This window comes from Lucilia sericata, unplaced genomic scaffold, assembly GCF_015586225.1.
Source record: "Lucilia sericata isolate MDLA Ls3-8-SP2 unplaced genomic scaffold, ASM1558622v1 Contig001900F_arrow, whole genome shotgun sequence".
Classification (NCBI taxonomy): domain Eukaryota; kingdom Metazoa; phylum Arthropoda; class Insecta; order Diptera; family Calliphoridae; genus Lucilia; species Lucilia sericata.
This window is the reverse complement of record NW_023995783.1, coordinates 60,615-84,147: the sequence shown is the minus strand read 5'-3', so window position 1 is coordinate 84,147 and position 23,533 is coordinate 60,615. Positions and strand designations below refer to the sequence as shown.

The 23,533-nt window shown below is 27.7% G+C and overlaps 1 protein-coding gene across 1 annotated transcript; it reads right to left on the bottom strand.

The window, feature by feature from the left end:
• Positions 1-22,450: 22,450 nt before the first annotated feature.
• On the bottom strand, positions 22,451-23,126 carry LOC119612987 (sex determination protein fruitless-like). The gene has a single exon (XM_037968903.1). The coding sequence runs from the start codon at positions 23,091-23,093 to the stop codon at positions 22,896-22,898; it is 198 nt and encodes a 65-aa protein (XP_037824831.1). The 5' UTR covers positions 23,094-23,126; the 3' UTR covers positions 22,451-22,895.
• Positions 23,127-23,533: the final 407 nt, after the last annotated feature.

Here is a 23,533-nt window from a genome sequence, read left to right as displayed (position 1 = left end):
TATAAATGATTTAGTATTAAAGGCATAACATTCCTAGAAAAGAGAATTAAATTTTACAACACATTACTTATCATACAACCCACGCAGAAAGACCATTTCACATTAACCAAATTACTACCACTACTCTTGTGTATGTTTTTTTTAATGTACATATTTTAACTCATATGTGTGTGTGTAGCTGTGCTTCTCATACAGTGTATATAGATATGTATAAATACATATTTGTCAACCAATACTTTTGTTACGTATTTGACACAGACTGTAATGACAAATTGGTTTGCAATTTATTGTTAATTGTCACAAACATAATTTGTGGAAAATTGTCGTCATCATCTGTATTTAACATTTTGCTTTATTTAGTTTTGACCATTACAGCCTGATGATGCTGATGTTCATGGAGACTGTCGTATTAAATGCCTGCATTTAACTATTCAATAACAATAATAATGAATTTTTAATACAGCTACACATGTTTTTATACAACACACTTCAACACAAATACAGATACACAAGCATATGTACTTATATAGATGTAATTGTATGTATGCTTTCGTATTGCAATAAATACATACTATATTAAGTTATTATGAAACGTCAGTTAAACCCTACAGTTCGGAGAGTCTTTTTTGAAACTGAAAAACTATAATTGAATCTAAAGAATTAACTATCGCATTTCAATTCGGTTATAGACCAGATTCTAAGGTACATATGTATGTATATAGAATAACAAGTTTATAGTGACCTCTTAATTGATTACATTGAAACACTAAAGTGACAATTGACTTACGATTATATTACTTGGGGACACTAAAGTGATTCTTGGTCTCTTTTCTAGTTTAAAATGTTTATATTACGATTTTAAAAACATTTTTTTAAAAATATATGCCAGAAAAAAGTTAAATAGTAATTTTGACGATTCCAGCAAAAACAAGTAAAAAAGTATCGATGGGCGTGGCCGACCGATTTGGCATATATATGAGCTCCAAATCCCAATTTAGGGGGTTTCGTTATATGGAGTCTAGGTGAAATAATGAACCGATATTATCCAAAATCAATAGGATTTGTCCTTGTCTTGCCTGTACCAAATTTCTTTCAAAATTGCGACCTGTAGGACAGACAGACGGATGGACAGACGGACGGACGGACATGGCTTAGTCGACTCAGAAAATGATTCTGAGCCGATTGGTATACCTAAAGTTGGGTATAGGACCATTAATTCTATTAGTTACAAACATCAGCACAAATCCAATATACCCACCCCACTAAAGTAGTTACCAAACATTTCTATATCTTATCCTAAAATATGTGTATGAAACTAAATGATACTTTAAAATGGTCATTATTTTGTAATAGGCAGCTCAAAAATTTTCCAAATATGCATTTTCTGAATCCTGAATCTATTTGGCGATGTCCATCCGTCTGATACCTATGTTTGTTTAAAAACAAATTTGCGATCAAAATCTTTTATAATTTTATCTATCATGTCCGTCTGTCTGTCTTCTTTGTTGAAAACAAACTTCAGAACTTTCTTTAGGACCAAAGTCAAATGCATATATGTAATTCTATCAGTTATGTTTTTAAGTACATATGGGTATTTCCATAAGACGACCTATATACTTTTCTAAAGGATTGAGCTACGCTGAATCTGAATCACCATCACATCTGTGATTAGAAATATCGTGACCTGAAATTTGAAAAAAACGCAATTTTTGGCCCTTTTTGAGACGTAGTAATAGCGCCAAGAAAACTTTATTTATAAAATGTTGTATGCCATCTGAAAGTCCATTCTGTCAGCTTTAAAATAAGGGTTTAAAATTAATTAACTTAAATTTCAAATTATTTTGTAATCCTTTTTATGACACGTTTTGGTTTTTAATTTGTATAAATTAATCTAAAATTTTTGGATTTATGTCATTATTGAACTTGTTGACAGTCTTAACATTAATGAATGTAATTGAAAAGTATTTGTAGTCCAAAAAAAAAAAATATAAAATATGTTGAACCATATAAACGTACTTTTAAAGATTCAATTTTGTAAGGATAGGAAAAATCGAAATTAATTATTATTTATAAAAAAATATATATTAGCAGCATTTCGAAAGCTATAACATCAGCAATTCTTTAATTAAATATACTTTCTATACTTCCTTAAACACTTTTCACTCAGTGTTGACTACGATATTAATTACGTGCAGTTATATGTACTTATGTATGTATATTCCTTGCTAAACTATCTTTTAAAAATTTGTTGATTTAAATACTTGATCTTAAATTAAGTGTTTAACTTACATATTTACAGTGTGAAGCAGCTCAAGCAGCCACTTAATAAACTCAAGTGCACTTATTGTTATTAATACTCTGCTAAATCAAAGAATAATTTGTGGTTAGAAAAACGAAAACATATGGTGCAAATATTTAAAGTTCAGTACTGTTTAACAATTAATTAATTCGAAATTAATTCAAAATATACATACATTATAAATATATGCATAATATTTGTTAACAAACATTTTGCACATTTAAACTATTCTTTAAGGCAGATGCACATATCGTTAACTTGTCTGTAAAATGGCTTGCAAAAGTTTTCTTAGAATAATTTGTCATAAATTCAAAATTAGTACATGTAATAGAAAATATATTAATAACTAAATATGGAAAATTCAAAAAGGTCTTTTTATTGTCTTAGCAACCATATGTTTATGAGATCAACACTTTCTGTAACTCTTTAAAATATATTTAAATGTTGGCAATTGTAAACAAATATTAAATTGCAAACTAAGAAAAACAAAAACATTGAAACTTAAATACACACAAGTGACAAATTAGAAATCTTATTCAAATGGCCTTAAATTATAAATGAAACTAAAAACAACAAAATTTGGAATTAAAGAACAACAATAATAATAATTTTATAAGGAATGAAAAGGTAATGGTAGTAAAAGAAATAAACAAATGGTCACTTTCTATATAAACATTAGGTAGGTACTTGATTGGTTTCATTTATAATTCTTGTGCAGAAAAATAATTTTGACGCAAAGTTTAGTAGAGAGAATATGGGTTAAAGTGATTACATTGTAATTTACTTAGAGCAACTAAAGTGATAAGTTACTTTCCCAACAGTTTACCTAGAACTTACAAAGTAGCCAAGATCTTTGGTTGTGTCATTTCTGGAGTTTCCTGATAAATTAGATCCAAAGTTTTTAGGTAAGATCTTGAACGAAATGGAGATTGCAGCCTTTGTTTCTACACCCTTCAATTTTAAATCATATATGTAGTTTGGAACATGTTAACGGAAACACACTAAAACGTAAGTGTAGCCTAATGGCTTTTTAGTCCATGTGTATTTGTGTTTGTAAATAAGAAGGTTTTACTACATTTTACTTAACAGTAAGTAGACAATATGTTGCAAATACTTTTTATAATTCTCTATATGTTTTCGATTTCAAAAATTAGTTCAGTTCAAACGTTTGCCATTTATCAAGATATTTAACTAGGATTGAGATTTGAAAATGGTACTTTTCTGCTCCTACTAAATAATCACTATTACATCTGGGTTTGGCATATTATATCTCTGGCTTCTGCTTGTCGTTAATGATCCATTTTCATGGTCAGTTGTTATTCGATGCAGAAATGATTATGTGTTCAAGTCAGATTTTGTCAGTTCCCCAATTATGGTCCGATCGTTATAAAATTAAGTTTGGAGATTTCAGTTATCATAAAACTTTTTTATGTAGAATTTCGTTGCTATAATGGCATACTTAAGCAATTTATTAGAAATTAGTAAATTATTAGTCATCTTATGAAGGGGTCCTTAAAGACCGATCCTCATTACAGAGATATTTAAGTTGTAATAGATCGAATTTCGTTGCTGTACTGAAATGTTTGTAGCAAGTTATGATTGTTAAAGTAATTTTCTGGCTGGACCTTATATGGGGGTAGGGTCAATTATCGACCGATCCTCATAAAATTTCACAAAAACTTTTTGATTCCTCTAAAACTTGTTAATGGCGAATTCATTCATTGCTATACGTGATTTTTTAAGCCAGTTATCTATATTTTAGTAATTTTTTGAAGAGGACCTTATATGGGGACTGGGTGAAATCGTGGACCGACATTGCCCATTTTCAATACCAAACAAACTGCATCAACTAAAAATATTTGTGTTTTCAACAGAGGGGGGAGCATGGCTAGATCGTCCTAGAATCTAATAATATATATGTACATACACTTTAATGGGTCTTACACAAATAATATATATACTTTTATAGACTTTAGACCGATGTGTTACAAACGGAATGACAAAAACAATATACCCCCATCTATTTTGATGGTGGATATAAAAGTAAAATCATTTGTCTTTTTCTTAAATGGCCTCTTGTTTCTTATAAAAAAAAACTAAAAAGTGTTTAATTGTACTTTTCGGAACAGACTTAAAGTGCAAGAGAGTCTGACTGCATGTATACTTATACAGCTGTAAGGATTTAAAAAAATTTTTGTGACCATTTCTATTATTTGTTAAAATCTTGTTTCTCTATATTTAGAAAGGCTTAGTGTTGCCCAATTTTGCCAATAAATTTGATATTAAGATAATATTTACAATTTTGAGGTCTTTACAGGCAAACTATTTACCTTTTAGTCACCCCCAAAAACACCCAAAATATATGGATTCTTGGGAAATTCCAAGCTATACTCATATAGGCCCTAGATATAGGCCCTAGATAGAACCGTACGTTTCCAAAAACTGGACTCATAATAGATTCTATATACTTCTAACGTGATATAAACTTTGACAACAAGGCAACTCTATTGAAATTGTAAGAAATAAATTCTTTTGTGGGTGAGACATAAAAACATCAGAAAAAAAAAACTAAAATTAAACACAAGCATTTTATTGTCCCTAACTAAGTTATTGTTGCTCTAAATATTGTTACTTTAATTGTTCATGATCATGTTTTTCTTGTAATTTATACGAGAAATAATATTTATTTTCTTGGTTTTCCTTCTATGTTTTGCTCTTTAAAACTTGTGATTCTTCTTTTATAATTTTTGTTTTCTTAAATGTAATATTTGCCTAAGGACAATATTTTTTTGTATTTATTTTTTTTTTGCATAAATAAGTAGTTGTGTAAACTTTAAAGAATACAACAACAAATTTCTTTGCATTAAAAGAAATAACAAAATTGCATTTTTAAATTTAAATTTATTGTTTAATAAAAAAATTTACATAAAAATCTTGGTCAAAGATTTAATACTCTTAGTTTTCTTAAATTAATCATACGCAGTGTGGTTCTATGTTCCATCAATAACATCATAATTATGTTGAATTATTTTCAAATCAAAAATGTATTTATTTTAACGTGTCAAAAACTCATAAATCGCAGTGGGTGTTCATTTAACTAAAACTATTGTTATTTTAATGTTCTTTTTTTAATTTTTCTTGATTATCATGTTTAGAACAAATTTAAAGTTGGCTTTTAAGTTTTTAACACTATAACGACATGATAGAAAAGTAAGTTCAAGTGCAATTGAATTTTATGGAGTTTTTGTGTTATATGTACTTTTCTATATTGTACAAAAAGCTTTTAAAATCGTAATATGAATATTAACAAATATGTTTTGGCATTTATCATGACTAGAGGTTTTAATTACTTTCTTAAAAACTCAAACTCACTTACTCTTAAGATTTACACATCATCATAGACTTAACTACTTATTTTGAGCTTCATTATAAACACTGAATATCACCTCTATGTGGAAACTATCATTCGATGCACAATATAAGTACGACAACGGATTAACGAACATGCACTCCGCTTATGCGAAAAACAAAACAAAGTTTGAACTATCTTTCTGTAATAATTTATTTATGTACTAAATGGAGAAGTAAAAATTTTTTAAAAATTTTCAATAATTTGACAGTTGATCGAAATTTTCTAAAAATATAAAATTTATAAAATTGTTCCAAAAAGGAAATTTATCAAAAATTTGCCGACATTTTTTCAACAACTTTAATTATACAAAATTTTCTATCAATATATATATATTTATCGAGAATTTTGTAAAAAAATTTTCTTTAAAAGGAAAGCTAAAGTAAAAGTAAAAGTATACATATGTATCAAAATCAATTTATAAATTGAAAATTTAGCCAAATATTGACTGGGGACACACTTGGGTCCAGTAAATTGATCCCTTTGTTAATTGATCCCTGGAACGGGCGTATTAGTACACTTCAACCTAAGTACTCTCGTTTCTGAGTCTTTCTTTCGGATATCATCCTCCAATAGATCCGTTAAGTCGAGAAAGAATTCGCTACCTAGCAGACTCATTCTATGATCTGCTAGGGCGAGGCAAATACTCTCTTCTTCCTCTTCATCCTAGCAGCTCCTGCATAAGTCATTACTTGGTAAGTTTACTCACCTGGCATGGAGGCCAAATGGTCAGTGGCCGTGAAGTTCCGTATATTAACTCACGGAATATAAAGAAGGGCTTGGGATCTTTGTGGGTTGAAAGATGGCCATATGATTCTCGCCTGTCTGCAGATGGCCTCTGTCGACCATCTGCATTGTCCAAGCTTACATAGTTTTTCACGTATAGAGCGTTTGCAGGTTGAGGAACCCACCTAGTGAGGAACCCACCTTGTCAAGAGAGTCAGCGATGGTATTTCCAGGAATTTGTTGATGTCATGGAATCCAGTACAGTCCTATTGTGGAATGGTTCGTCATCTCATATAGGGATGCCCGGCATTCTAGGACTAAGTTTGATGTTGTGTAAACACCTCTTAGAGCCCTAAGGACTGCCTGGCTATCGGCATATACTCGAATATTAACACCGTATATTCGGTTATACTTGAGCCAGTTTGCAGCTCGTTTTATGGCTGAAAGTTCAGCCTGAAGAACGCTACATTTGTCTGGAAGCTTGAAGGAAACTTCCGTTCCAGAATGTGCTATGTAAAAGCTACCGCCTACACCATGATTTGATTTTGAGCCATCGGTGAAAACCTTATACGATCTGTCATGGTGGATTCTTTCCATCAAAATTGGATCGTGTTGGATAGTCACTGAAAATCTTCTATCAAAAGATGGTTTGACGATGCAATAGTCAATGTTGTTAGGGATTTCTACCAGACAATTGAGATTGGTAGAGTGACCTGACTGAATCATTATACATTATGGGTCATTAGATCAATAGGTAGATCAATAAGAGAGACTTTGATGGGTTGGTGCGAAGGGCTTCCGTCATCAGCAAAGCTGATGTGCGAAGGATTCCTTCATAGCTTTTACGGTGTGAGTTTTTTGTACAGACTTCCATCAGACGAGTTCCCCATATAATAGTATGGGCTTAACTAACATGTCAAAGAGTCATTTGATGTTCTTGGGGTTTATGCCCCATGACTTAACTATTGCTCTCCTACACGAGTATAAGGTTGCAGCCGCTTTTGACACCCTATATTGAGTGTTCAAATGCCATGATAGTTTTGAATCCAGGATGACTCTATCCCACTTAACCATGGAGGAGTGAAGATGGGTACTTCTTGTACTTCTTAATGAAGAGAACAAGTTCCATTTTCGATGGATTTACACCAAAGCCACTACTAGTGCTCCATGTGCTGAGTGACTTGAGTACAATCTCCATCCTTAGCGATATAGTATCCAAATATTTGCCAGATATGACTACGGCCACATCCTAGAAAAATACTTACAATAATTAAATATTTATAGGAAATTTTCAGAGGAAAATGTCGAGAATTCTTGTGAAATTTGTCCCGTGATAAAAACCCTAGTCACTACATAATTTAAGCCAAGGTATTTATTGCATGTTGGACTATAAGATTATACAATTAGCAGATTATTTCATAGTAATGATAACTAATAACAGCGTTATTAAATTAATAATAGTTACTTATCCCCTTTAAACATGAATAAATATAAAGAAAACTAAAAGAAATTGTAATTTTTCGTACCACCATCTTTTGGCAATTTATTAAAACAAAAACTTAAATAAATTTAAATACAAATTTACGTTTTCCTCACTCAATTATCTGATATTTGCTACTAAATCACTATAACTATTTATCATTCTTTTTTATTCTATACTATTTGTTTGTAATATATTTTATAGAATCTTAAATCTTCTTATATATCAGTAAATAGCAGAGAATATTCCCACATTGTCTAAGAATTTATGAACAAAGTATAATGACAATAAAAAGCAAATACACAATATTCTAATAGATAGGAAGGGTACAAGAATATAACGGGTTACATTGGACACTAGGAAGTACAAAATAAACAGTAACGAAACAGAAGGAAGATAGGAAGGAAGTTTAATTGCAGTGTTTTGAATAGGAAAACAAAGTCGTTTTTGTACAATTTCATGTCCAAACACAACGTTATTTTCTTTTGATTTTATTTCTTTCACAATTTATACGCATGTAAACATGCAAATAAATATTAATGTCAAAGTTACATGACTCAACAAACAATATATAAATAAGTCTTTTCAGTTATTTTTGTCGTAACTTTCGAAAGCAAAATAAAAATGGAATTACAATATCTTTCGTTTTACGAGGTAGACAACAAGAAAACGTTTATTATACACAATTTCTGTTCCACAAAAATTTGCCCTAATCCTCGTACTATATGTACATATATACACCAATTGTATGCAAATACAAAATCTTATTTTTTATTTCTTTATTCATAGTTGTTGTAATATTACTATTGCCACCACCACTACAACTATTACGACCCTGCCAGCAATTTTGTAGTCGACTACGAGAAAAATTCACTTCTAGTTTACTTTTACAGACTGACTATAAGCTAACTACAATGTAATGCAGAGCTGTCCCGAAATTTTGTATTTGGCAACGTAAAGAACCGACTTTTAAATACTAACTACAAGCTAACTATAATGTAATGCAGAAGTGCCTCAAAATTATCTGGAGAGAATTAATTGTATTTCAACATGTTTTCTCTTGTTTCTCTATTATTATGATTTTATTTGTTAACTTTAGTAGACTGACTATAAACGAACAACAATGTAATGCAGAAATGTTACAAAATTTGGTATTTATTAACGTAAACAACCGACTTTTAAAGACTAGCTACAAGCGAACTATCATATAATGCGGGAGTACCCCAAAATTATCTGGAGAGCATTTTGTTTCGACATGTTTTCTCATGTTTCTTTATTATTTGGAATTTGTTTTACATTTTTGTCATTTTCTTCTATACGTTGTAAAATTTGAGTCAGTAAATTGGAAAAATTAATCATAAAAGGTTAAATATTTTAAAACTCGGTCCCTAAATTCTAAATTCTGCTGATTAATACTGTAAATATAATACATTAACAGTTAACATTACACAAAACATTTTCAAATTTATTTTAGATTTGGATCAATGGGAATCATGGAAATAATGAACAAATCATTCATAATTTTATGGAAACCGGTGTTATTATTAGTTCCCCTGCAGAAAACTGATGTCTATTAATTTTAACGAACTAATATCATAACTTGTATTAAACCGAAATGTAATTTAGATAACTAGTAGTTAAATTTTAAATATATTTAATTAAAATATAATTAATTAATACAGTAGGGAATTCAAAAGAAAACTATTGCTTGACTTTTCTGCAACTAACTTTAAGTTAGTTAATAAAGAGTTACCTTTAAGCTAATTTTTTAGTAACTAACTTTAAGCTAGTTGAAAAGTCATGCAGAGTCGGACAATTGACTACTGCGTATGACATCACCATGTTAAAATAGTCAGTTGGTTCCATTAAAAATAATCCAAGAATCAACCATAACTAGTTGATGAAAAAGTCGGCTTTTAATGCATTTAAAGTTAGTTGAGTTGCTGGCAGGGGAACTAGTAAAAGATTTAATACAACTGCATTCAGGCAACTAACTTCCTTTTCCGCTTTTCCAAAACAAATTTAAATGGTCACGATAAACGAAAGAGAGAGAAAAAAAACGTAGAAATCAAATTTGCCCAATGAATTAATAAGTTTAGTGCCAACAACACACAACTCAAATATGAAAAATTTAATTCACGTTTATTTTTTTTATGAATTTCGTAAAACCTCAAAGTAAACCCTTATTTAAGCCTTTTATAACATGACAGGAAATCAAGGCAATTTTGCATAATTTACTTAAATAAACTTATTTTTTTCTTCAGATGTGAGTATGTGTTGTATAATTTAAAAAAATTTACATGTAATACTTGAAGAAATCAGTTAGCGGAAGTGTTTAAATATTATTTAAATTTATTTTTAACACAAATATGTAAGTCTGCTATAAACACAAGCAAACACAAGTAATTATGGGATTAAAACTCTATTAAATTAAAGAAAGATTTTAAATAATTTGTACAGATTATAGAAGAATTTATAAATTTAAAATGGAAAAATTTGCTAATTTTGAATACCATGAATACCAGTGGCTTTCTAAAAGAGAAAGTGAACCAACTCTCGGTCCATAAAATGAATGGTCGACCATATGATACCCTACACCAGTGAGTATTTCAAAAATTTGGATTATTTTTTACATAATAAAGCTTTTAATTTGATTTTTACCTTTGTTCCGGTAGTTTTTACCACTTGTTGACAGAAAGAGTTATTTTCTACAATAAGGTCGACAGAAGAGTATGTGCCAAATTTCATCAAATTATCTTGAATATTGCGACAAGCTCAGGAAGTGATTCTGAGCCGATTGGTTAGGTGTATCAGCACAAACGCATAAAACCCTCCCAACTATAGTGGTTCTTTAATTACAAAAACAGTGGCAATATACTTATTTTTTCACAATAGGGTTTACCAAAGAAGATCGGGTCAAACCTTGATGGGACTCTATACATTGCAATGATATGTAATTTTTTTACTGTCAAGTTATTTAAGCCATATAAGCCTTGTAAAGAATCTAGAGTCAAGATTTGATATAGAGAATTAAGTAAAATATAAATGTTTGGACTTATGGTTCTACATACGAATGGACATTTTTATGAAGACTGAACATTAAACTATAAAATATTTAATATTTCACCACTTATTCTATCGCATTTTAACTCATTATTTTTACACGACAATGTCATTACACTTACTACTCCAGCTTACAAATAAGGAGTTCAATAAGTACTTACCACTCTCGCTCGTAGTTTTGTTTTGAATAAGCATAAACAAAGTGGCAGAGCCGATAATAAGTACATAAGGTTAAGACTTTTAACTTAAAAGTAAGTCATTACTAGACATTTTATAAGAAATGTAGCTAATGACTTGTTGAGTAAGTGCAAGTCAATGCTCAGCATAATATCTTGTATTCAGTATACCCTGAATACTACTTTCAGATACTTTTAAGCGTTTGAATCATTTAGAGCATTAGGGAAACAAAACTACTGTAATTGCTCTATTTGATTACTATAGAAGAAAATACCACTGGTATATAAATAGTGAAGACAATGTCCTGATAGTTTATAATCCCAACTGTAGTTTTTTAATTTGCGATTAAAGACACTTAGTATATGTGTTTAGATTTAAGTATTATATTCGACTATGCCGGAACTTATATAGCCACCATCAAAACCTTTTTAATGTGACAACTTGGTTCAATTATAGATCGAACTTTTTAGAATTCTGGAAACAAATTATTTCTGTCCAATTTTTCCAAATGGCTAGATTTTTCAACGATTTGTTGACAATAAAGTGATCTCCTGTTAGAGGGGCTATATGGGAATAGGGTCCTTATGCAATTTATTAGATTGTACATACTAGTGTTTTAATGAATGATTTACAACTTTTGATTTTAACCCTTCTTAATTTGTAGGGAATATTTGTAGAAAATTTCAGCCCTCTTGCTCCTCCCGATTATTCATTATCGTGGTTTGAAAAGACAGATAAGTGATTGTTGGATAAACCAATATTTCGATGTGTTGTAAACAGATCGAGAGAATTAATGTGCCTCCCTTTTTTGATGGTGAATGTTTAAAAAATCAATAAATATTTTATTTTGTAAAAAAAATATTTAAATACTATTAAGACTTTGGGATGTCAATTACAGTTTTCATTACATTAAATTAAATGTAATTATAATTGATTATTATTAAATTACAATAACTTGTAATAGTTATTGATATTTAAAATTGTAATTGGTAAAAAGGTAACTTGAAAGTAATTATAAAATAGTTTTAAATAGAATTTTCGAAAATTACATGTAATTTCATTACGATTTTTTTAAAGTACTTGTGATTGTAATTGAACAAATATCAATTACAATTATAAGTATGTATTTGTAATGCTATAGCTCATATACAAACTAAATGTAATTGTAATGGCAAAAAATCGAATTAGTAATTGTAACACGCAATGATTATTTAATATAATCCTTAACCCCACGATATATAAAAGTAAACAATTTATAGTGTATTATTTTTTAACAAATATTATCATAATATGTGTTTGTATTAAAATGTTTACTGAATTATGCTGTTTTCTAAATTGAGTTTTAATCTGCATTTATACATATTTTTTTTAATCACTATCACCAAACATGCTTTACAAAAGCCTTGTAGAACCATTATATATCAAGATTATCTATTAAAGCAGCATACAATCCATTGATGCAAGTATTTGTTTCGATTTAAAAAACACAGTTGGAAAATTTTAAAATTTTTCGTAATTTTAGAAAAATTTCATAAATTTTTCATATGTACTTAATATTCCAAAAGTGTTTTATATCTTACTTTATCTAAGTTAATTAATTGTTGTTTATCTAAGTTAATTAATTGTTGTTTAAAATATTTCATTTAAAAACTTATATGACTAGCACTTACCAAAGTTGTTAAGAGAGAGAGATTGTTACTTTCTTTATCAATGTTGATAGAGTAGAGTATGTTGATTGATGATTTCTTAATTTAACTTATAGTTAGGGATTTGATTTTAAATTTTTTAAAAAAGCAAAATTTAGCAAAATATTTATAATTTAATATAAGTTACAAAAAAATGTTTAAATAATTTAATATTATTTTTAAATATTATTCAAAAATATTAGCAATTAGTTAACTTTATGAGCTTACGTATGTATGTTTGTTTGTTTGTTAATATTCGATTTTTAATTATTTTATTATAGTCTGTATTTGAGTTTTTCAATTGCATTTAGGAAAAAAAATGCAATAATTTTGATTGGTTTTTATTTACTTTTGTTGGCATTTTAAACTTATTACACTACAAGCGTTAAAAAACCCCTAAAAATATGTATATGTTTTAGTTTTTCATTAGTTTAATATTAAAATGTTTAGTTGTTTGCTTAAATTACTACTAGTTACCTTCTACTAAATTAGTATAATATTTGATTTAAATATTTAATTGTTTGGATTTAACACCGAGCAACAATGAAATGCAATCATTTAAAAAGAAAGCTTTGAAAATAAAAGTTGAGCTTCTTTTCGAGAAACATTGAGTTTTTAAAGAGAAATGTATTTTTAGTTAAAAGTAGAGTTTTTTTTCAAGAATTGAGCTTTTAGTAATAAGTCGAATTATTAGTAGAAAAAGCTCACTTCGATTTTTGAATTGAAAGTCTACTATTAGGTAAAATAACAGTTTTGTTGAAAAGTGGAGCTTTAGTTGGAAGAAAGAACTTTTTTAGACTAAAAGTGAGTTTTTTTAAGTTTAACCTTTTGAGAAAGTTTAATATATAAAGGAAAAAACGTTTTTATTGTAAAGTAGAGCTTTTATTAAAAAGGTTTGGTAAAATGTCGAGATTTAGTTTAAAAGAAGAGTCAGGGTCTTGCACTAAGTGAATGAATTTTTTAATTGGAACTCAACTTTTAAGCATAAGGTGCTGTTCGAAGTGAAAACTCTAGTTTTTGTTAGAAAGCTGAGCTTTTTTCATGAAGGTGAAAGTTTTTAAATAAAAAGCGAGTTTTTATAAAAGTTGATTTTTTGGAAAAAAGTGGACATTTTTGCTGTAAATTTGAGCTTTTGTTAAAAAGTTAAGCTTTTTAGTCAAAGCTCGATTTTTTAGGGGAAAAGTAGGTTTATGTGAACGTTTGGCTTTTGGAAAAAAGTTAAATCTTTTGTTGAAAAATTTAGCTTTTGTTAAAGAATTGAGCTTTTTACGAGAAAGCTAAAGCTTTTGGAAAAAGTAAAATTGTCGTGAATGTTTGCTTTTTTTGGTTCGTTTTAGTGAATAGTCGAGTTTTTGTTGAAAAGTTTTTCCACTTGTCTTTTCAGCAAAAGCTCTTTTTAATGAAAATAAAAAATAGAAATTTTGATGAAAATTTCTAGACAAAAGTCTTGCTTTAGTTTAAAAATCCAAGATTTTGTTGAAAAGTTGCGCTTTTTTCGTGAAAGCTTGAGTTTTCAGATAAAAGAAAGTTTTATTGATAGTTGAGCTTTTGATAAAAAAGTGAAATTTTCGTGAAAGATTGAGTTTTTCTGGAGAAAAAAATTAGTTTTTAGTGAAAAGTCGGATTTTAAAAGAAACGATTGAAAATGTCAAATTATACACAAAAGTAAAACTTGGTATTTTAAACTAAAAGTAGATTTTTCGGTAAAAAGTTCAGTTTACAGTGAAAAGTGTAGCTTTTACGAAGAGTTGAGCTTTTTTCGTAAAAGCTCGTTTTTCGGAGAAATAGCTGGTTTGTATGAAAAATAAGCTTTTGGATTTTTTAAAGAAATATTGAGCTTCTTGTTAAAGTTCGAGTTTTTAGAGAAAACACTGATTTTTGGTAAAATGTTGAGTTTTTGTTCAAAAGTAATAATTGAGATTTTGATGAAAAGTTGAGTTGTAGACAAGAGTCCGGTAACTTGAATTTTAAGTTAAAATACTACTTTGCAGTAAAAAAAGTTGCGTTTTGTAAAAAGTTTAGCTTTTTTGTGAAATCTTGAATTTTAAGAGAAAGAGTGAAAGTTTAGTTTTTAGAAAAATGTTGAAATTTTAAAGAAATATTGAGTTTTATGGTTAACTTTGAATATTTTAGAAAAAAATAGTTTTTAGAGAAAAAATTTTGGTGAAAAATTTTATTTTCTAATGAGAAATCGATCTTTTATGAAAATTTAAAATAAAACTTTCCAGTTGCTCGGTGTTTTTCAGTTTAGTGGTTACAGGATATTTAATTACTGCATAATTTTTAATTACACATTTAAATTATTTTTAAAACATTACATACAAGTGTTTGTATAAAAATGAACTCGCAATCGTTATCAACAATTAAATATTTATAAATATTTTTCGATTAAATTTAATTAAATACCATTTTTTTTTTTCGGGGCTAAAATATTTAGTTGTTATTTTTCTAAAGTACAAATAATGATGTTGTTTTTTTAGGTTTACTACTACATAAATATTTATTTATAAATTTAATATATATAATTATGAAAGTTACAGTATTTAAATAGTTTAAATATTTAGTGGATAAATAATTTAAGAATATATAGTAGTTAGTTATGCAAATATTTGAGGTTAAATATAATTATTTATATTTTATTAAAATTTTTAATATTTATCCTTAATTGTTGATTTATGTATAAGTATTAGTGTAAGTGTAATTATTTGTCGACAACACATTTTGATATTTAACGGATGGATATTTGATAAATATTTCCTTTGCCTCTTGACTCTACTCAAAATTTACAAGTTTTTAAATTTTTTACATAATTTCCAATAGTTTTAAAAATGCATTTAATTTTTTTTATTTTATTTAAGCTTTGATTTTTTTTTTGTTTTAAGAAATGGTTTAATTTTTAAAAAGTTTTTTCTTTAGTATTTTTCAATTTTTTCATATTGTTTTTTTTATGTTATTTTTCTTATTTGTCTTTTGTACTCTCGGTCAAAAAATGCATTTTACAGGGTGCTTTTTGGGGGGATGTATGTAATATTTTTTTGAGAAATGAAATTTTGTTTGGTTTTTTTTATATATAGAAATCTTTATGGGAGTTTTAACATAAAGGGGGTACTATTTTTAATATTGATTTCTTAAGTGCTAAAATACTTACTTATAAGTATACAAAGTGTTTTTATTTATATTTATTATAAAAAAAAATATCACTACTTTACTACTTCTAAAAACGTATACTACTGTTTTATATGTTTAAGTCCTTTTTTTATATATAAATAATTTATTTATGAATATGTTTTATGTATATTTTTCATATATATTTTTTACTCAATATATATTTTTCTTATTTCAGTGGGTAGGTAAGGAGACTTACGTTATATTTTAGTTTTATTTAAAATTATCCTGTACTTACATTCTATGTAGTCTTGTTTGTTTGATTAGTTAGAATATTCGCTTTTCTTTGGGGGAAAATTTTCTTTGTTTATATCGTTGATTAAATAAATTATTATAGGTTTGTAATTGTTTTAATAATTAAATGTAGTTTTTTTGTATTCTAAGCATTTCTATTGTTTATTGAAGCTTATTTAAAAAATCACAACATTATGACATTGTAGGGCAGTCAAATTTATATTTAAAGAAAATTGTATAACATATTGTAGTTTTGTTAAATGCCTATTTTCTGACTACTAAGCAATTTTTATATACATATAGTATTTGTTGGGGATTTTGTTTTTATATAGTAAGAAATATTTTATTTTATATTTATTAATTCAATCAAATGTGTATTTGTCATTAAGCATCGAGATTTCTTGAGTGTTTTATAAATGCAAAAATAACAACCAAATGATTTATGTTTATGACAACACATATTCGACAAAATTAAAGACTCTTGTGAGAGAATATGTAGAGGGAAGAAAACTGGTAGAAAAGTTACGAAATTAATACAATCCGTTGTCAAAAGTGAGCTTATTACGTTTGTTAACATTTAGACAACGGATGCGTATAAAATTTGAATAACAACCAGTTATCATTTTGATAACCATCGTCGTTAGTTTAAAAGGCATCGTTGTCATTGCAAACAACGCATCGTTGTCATTTCGATTACGCTTTGTGTCATTACGACAACGCAACGTTCTGTTTGACAACATAGCGTTGTCAATTTGATAACACACTCCGAAAAGATACCACACAGTTGTAAATCGAATCTACGTCTATGATTTGAAAACATAATGTATTACTTATTAACTTTTTGTTGATTTGATAACGTCGTGTATTATTGTTGCTGATTTGACAACTATCCGTACATACTTTGACAACGGATGACAAACAATTAAAAACACTTTGTTGTCAATTTGGTACCAAGCGTATATTGTTGTAAAACGTCTTTTTTGCCCCTGTGTACCATATGATAACTTGGAATACTAGACTGGCTGGTTAGTAGGATGATTCCAATGAGAGCTTGTAAGGAGCCTCCTAATAATGAATAAGTCCCAGTTTAGTGGAAATACAAACCATACAAAATTTGACGACGGATTACGATGAATGTAGAGCACGGGGAATGGAAAGTGAAACAACGAAACACTTTCTATAATCGCAAGTGTTTCATCGAAATTAGATCCAAATATCTTGGGAACGGTAATATTCTAGATGTAACATACCTTGGTAAAACTGATTGAAAAATGAAATTTAATTTCTAAAATTTCTAATTCCCTTCAAAGATCACTTTATAAAGTTTTTCCTCCAACATTGTTATGATAAGAAGTGCACAATAGGCCAGCTAGTGGATTCATTCGGATCTGACATAATATACATACATTCACCTTTTAAACTCATCTAACCGTGTTTGAAAAGATGTTTGTGTCTAGAACAGCTTGCGAAAATAGGGTTTGGGTCAATTATAGACTAATACCACTTGATGTGTTCAGATAAGAAAGTTGACCTCTCCGCTCTTAAAAACAGAGTTATTACCTCTATTTCACTGTAATCATTCACAAAATTTCACTTTTAATTAATTTAGAAAAAAAATTAAATCCCACAAAAATAAAAGTTTAAAATCCCCTCTAAACAATTATTTGTTTAATTTGTAAGTATGTAGTAATTTGTTAATAAATCTACGAATAATGTTAACTATTTATTAGTGTATATAACTATGTTTAATAAAAAATATTTTTTTTTAAAAAATTTAATTATTATTTCTTTAATTTATCTTATACTAAACTATGTATTAAGTTCTCAAAAAGAAATCCTACCTTATTCCCTAAAACCAAGTCATTGTTGAATTAATAGTTAATTCTTTATTATTTTTTTTTTCTTTGATATGGAGATTTTTCTAATGAAATGTTTTCTTTTTTTTATATATATTTAATATAGAAAAAAAGTATGAAAAATATTTCATTTTATTTAAAAACTACATTGTACCCATAATTAGCCAAAGTATGTGCTTATAATCTGCTATACTTTCTTAAATACATACTTTTATAATTTAAATATTTTAATAATTTAAATATTTATGTATATTTTAACTTTTACTAGATTATTGTATAATAAAAAAAGCTCTGCAATAGCTGTTTTTTTTGTTTGTTTTCTTACTCTATTTTCGTTATTGTAATGAATAATTTAATTGTTTTGATTAAATAAATAAAAGCTATATATATTTGTTTAAATATTTTTTGTATTTAGGAAATCTAATAAATATTTTTTTGGTAATATTTTGAAAAATATCTAAATTAATTAGCACTACAATTCACTGTTGGTTGTTAATAAAATTTTACGTATACAAATTGTTGTTAAAAATATTTATTGTTATTTTGATTTTAATAAAATTATTATTTATATAGTTTTTAAAAACTGGTATACTATTGTAGGTATTAGTGTTATTGTTTTTTTTTTTAATTATTAATTTGGCGTTTTATCTTACAATGTGATTTAGTTTTTTTTTTTAAGTTAATTTTGTTTATGTATTATTTAGTTATTTATTTTTATTTTTTTTTATATTTTATAAGGACTTTTTGTTTATTAAAAAATCTCTACTTATATGTCAAACTTAAAGCCTGTATTTCTATAAATTTTAATTTTGATTTCTAGTATGTTTAAAACATTAAATCTACATTTCGGATTTAGTTGGGATAAAAGTCCATTTTTTTCTGATGTCCAAACTACTTAACAAATACTTAACATTACTCTCTTGCTTTTCTGTTATAAAAATAATAGTTTATTTCTTTTAAATATTTTCAACTGAATATGATAACTTTAAAGAAATAATACCTTAATTTTAACTATAATTTCATAAGCCCGTTTTTATGTGCATTTCCTCATTTCCACATGTTTTTCAAAGATGAACAAAAATACATAACTAAGGTAAAGTTAAAACGTTTGAAATTAAAGGATCAGAATGTCTTTTCAATAATATATGAAAATTTAATTTAGTATTATTTTGTAAATATATTGTTTTTTTTTCATTATTTCCTTTTAGCTAAAAAAGTTATTTAACTTGTTTTAAACTAAAGTAATAGACCTATTTTATGCAAAATTACAACAAAATTGAAAAAGCTTAATACTTTAACTACTTTTAAAATTAAATGAAATTTATTTGAAAATTTTTACTGAAACTTAAATTTCAAATTCAGTTTATAATATACTAGGACAGATTGACGGACGGATAGATGCACAGACATCTCTTGAGCAAATCTAAGTCATTGTTTCACTTTAAGGTGAGCGTTGTACGAATATTTCAAAGCGTTTTAAATATTAGCAAAATCGCACAATACCCACTCCTCTATAGTGTTGTAAATTACAAAAATACAACATACGGCGATACTACAACGTTTGTGAACTACACACGTTTTTTGTGTTGCACTATGGGCGTATGTATGTACTTTATAATATTTTTACAATTAGACCTCCATTTTTTAAATGATATAAACAAGAGGAAACTAAGTTATATACCACTAGAAGATTGACATGAACAGATAGACGGACGGACGCATGGACATCCATTAGGCAACACAAAGCCGATTGTTATACTTCAAGGTGAGCATAGCACGAATATAAACATTAGAACGCTTGTGAATTGAAGAATTTTTCATCATTTAATTTATATTCAAAATTCAATATTTGTTTAAGATTAACATGAGCGGACTGACGGACGGACTTACCTAAATCGACTATAAGCTGTTTTACACTCAATAATATAATCGCGTAATACCCTTTCTACTATAGCGTTGTAGATTATAACAAATAAGAGTGTTATATTCGGCTGTGCCGAATCTCATATACCCACCATTAAACCGTATGCCATAATAGCAATGCTCCCCTAACATCATGATCACTCATCATATTAACTGATTTTAACTCGTATAAAACTTACGTATGTCGAATTTCATCGTTTTACTCGTATTTTTAAGCCCGTAATGAACTTTAAAGTCATTTTCTGAAGGGAAGCTTATATACATAAGGATCAATTATATGCCGATTCCCATAAAAGTCAGTAGAGAGGTTTTGGCTCATAAGAAACTGTCGAATTTCATCTCTATACTCGTACTTTGAGGTTTAAAGTAATTTTCTGATGGGGACCTTATAGAGGGGTAGGGTCAATTATAGACGGATCCACATAAAATTTAGTTAAGAGATCTTGGTTCGCAAGGAACTTACGTTGGGTCAATTATGGACCGATCGACATAAAATGTGGTAGAAAGATTTTAGCTAGTAAGACAGTTACTTATGTCAAATTACATCGCTATACTCGTATTTTTAAGCGAGTAATGAGCTTTAATGTAATTTTCTTTAGGGGACCTTATATGGGGTTAGGGTCAATTATGGACCGATCCTCATGAAATTTGGCAGCAAGTTTTTGGCTCATATGAAACTTATTTAAGTTGAATTTCATCGCTATAGTTACACTTTTAAAACATATACCCGTTAGGGCGGTTTTTCGGTGTCCACTTGTATGGGGGCTATTCGAAAACGTGGACCGATATGGCCCATTTTCAATACCAAACAAACCTTAGAGATTATTTGTATAAAATTTCTCATTTCATAGTTCATTTCGGACGGACATGGCTAGATCGTCTTAGAATTTAATAATGACCCAGAATATGTACTTTTGTGAATCTATGACCAATATTTCGATGTGTTACAAACAAAATGACAAAATCAATATACTAATTTTTTAATTGTGGGTATAAAAATACAACGTAAGTTGATACTACAAAGCTTGTGAATTGGTCGATTCTTTTTACATTTAATTTATATTAAATAATTTAAAATTTTTGTACATTGTGAGTATTCCAGTCTTTTTCACAACAGGGACCTCTAAGCAGCCTTAAATCAATTATGGCATAGTGTTTCAAGTTAATATTTCAATGTTTACAGAAAGACGTAGAGACATCGCCTTATTAATTCAGAAAGGCATTCTAAATTGATCGATATGTGTAGCACTATGTTTCGAATGTTTTATAATTTATTCACAAAACAAGAAATTTGCTACAAGAGGGTTTATATGGAGGGTAAGAGTAAATATGGGACCGTCCTTATAAATTTTGGTAGAGGTATTTACATCAACATCAAAGTTATTTATGCAGAATATCATCGTGATATTAGTGTTTATAAATGAATTTTGGCCATCAAGTCATTTTTTGGAGGGGAGTTGGTATGGGGCTAGGATTAAATGAGACCCAATCGTTATCGGCAGTATTATTTTTGACTTTTATAAAACTAAGTTTTGCCGATTTTTGAAGTGATACAAGAACATTTAACATAATTATGACCTCAAAAGCCCTATTCAGGAGTTACGGTTGTATGGGGGTTAGGCGATATAATGTACCGATTTCAATATATATATATTTTAGGCTGTTACAAACATCAGCAGGTCTAATTAAATTCGCTGAAATATTAGCAGATTTAGGGGGATTTGTAATTCAAATTTAAAGGATTTCATTTGGTTTAAACCGTTTTACATAGATGTTTGTAATATTTATTGTGTTATACTATTCCCTGTTTGGAACAGAGGTTCTCAATGTATTTTGTGTCTCGGAATATGGTGTTAAACATAAAATTCTATAAACGAACTTAGGTTAATGGTAAAGGTATTCAAAAAACCACTAAAAGTTGAAAATTTTTTAGAATCTATGTAGGTTTTAGCAAAAAAAAAGTTTTTTGACTTTAGTTTTATTATATTTGGAAATAATACATAAAAACTTACTTTTCGAAACTAAAAAAAATTAATTTCTAAATTTTCCAAATATCGTTAAATACTAACTAAATCTTAACGATAACCTTTGCTTTAGTTAAAGCAAGTGTAGGGTATTTTTTATCTATCTTCCTTCAGGCTCAATAATTCTATTGTTTACTTCATATTTATTGTATAAATTAAATTAATTTACCATACACCAGAATATTTTATGTAATTTACATACAAACATATAAAAATAATCTATTCAAACCAATCAAAATTATGTGTAAAAGTATTAAATCAAACAATTTTGATTTATATTTTAATATATGCAATTATTTTACATTCTTTTTTTTAATATTTTAATATTTTATTATTTCTTTCTAAATAAATCAAAATTATTACAGATAAATATTTATTTGAATGTAGATTTTAATAAAATTATGCATACAATTTTTTTACTTTTTTTATTTTTTTTAAATGTAAAAAAAGATAAACATACATAAGCAACATAAACTTATTTATGATTTATTATTTAAAAAAAAGAGTTAATTAAAAATTTAAAGAAGGTAATATTGCATGGGGTTTTAATAAATATAAATTATTATTTTTTTAAATTAAGCCATTTGTAATTTAAAATCTAAAGTCTTTCTTTCTAAATTTGGCAAACAATTTGGTCGAAAATTTATTATTAATTATTTTAATTAATTTACTTTTCGTTTTAATTAGCGAACCATGTTGATTGTAGTTACTTTTGTTGATTGAAGATGTATTTAAAGATTTTTCATTTTGTGGGGGGAAAAAAGGGCCAACAACTTTTGGTACAATATTCTTAAAATGGTATGTTGCTTGTAGTTTTTGTTTTAGATTTGTTTTTGTTTGTGGTCATATAAACCTTACCTAGGCGGCGTGGGTGGTGGCGGCGGTGTGTATGGCGGTGGTCTTTCTTCTCTTTCTAAATTTCGTGGTTTTGGTGTGGTATGTAGATCGAGGGCATAATTGTTGAGTGGTGATTCGGGTGGTCCCATTTTCGTTGGTGGACCATGAAATATTGCATACGGATTGCTAAAGAAATTATGTGAAGTAGTCATCATGATGTTTTCTTAGCGCAATAATGTTGATAGTTTTAGCTGAAATTGAAAAAGTGTTAAATATAAATTATTTGTTAAATTAAAAAAGAGGTTAAACTATATTTTGATTAAACTTAACAAAATTCAAACTTAACAATTCCTGACTAAAATATATTTGATATATTTATTTTTTGGAAATCACAGGAAATGGAACACTGTTATGCTTCTAACAGTTTTAAAGATTTCTGGTATAAACTAGTTCATTGATATGGTCCCTTTTCACAATATTTCATATTAAAGTCTTTTAACACACAAATATTGCTGTTTTAATATACAATATTTTTATTTCTAAATATATTTCACTGCTACAATATATGGAATACTATATCAAAAATTGAAAAGAAAAAACTATTTCTCTAAACACAAATTCAAAAATGTTTCCCAAACGCTTTTGTTGTTCACAT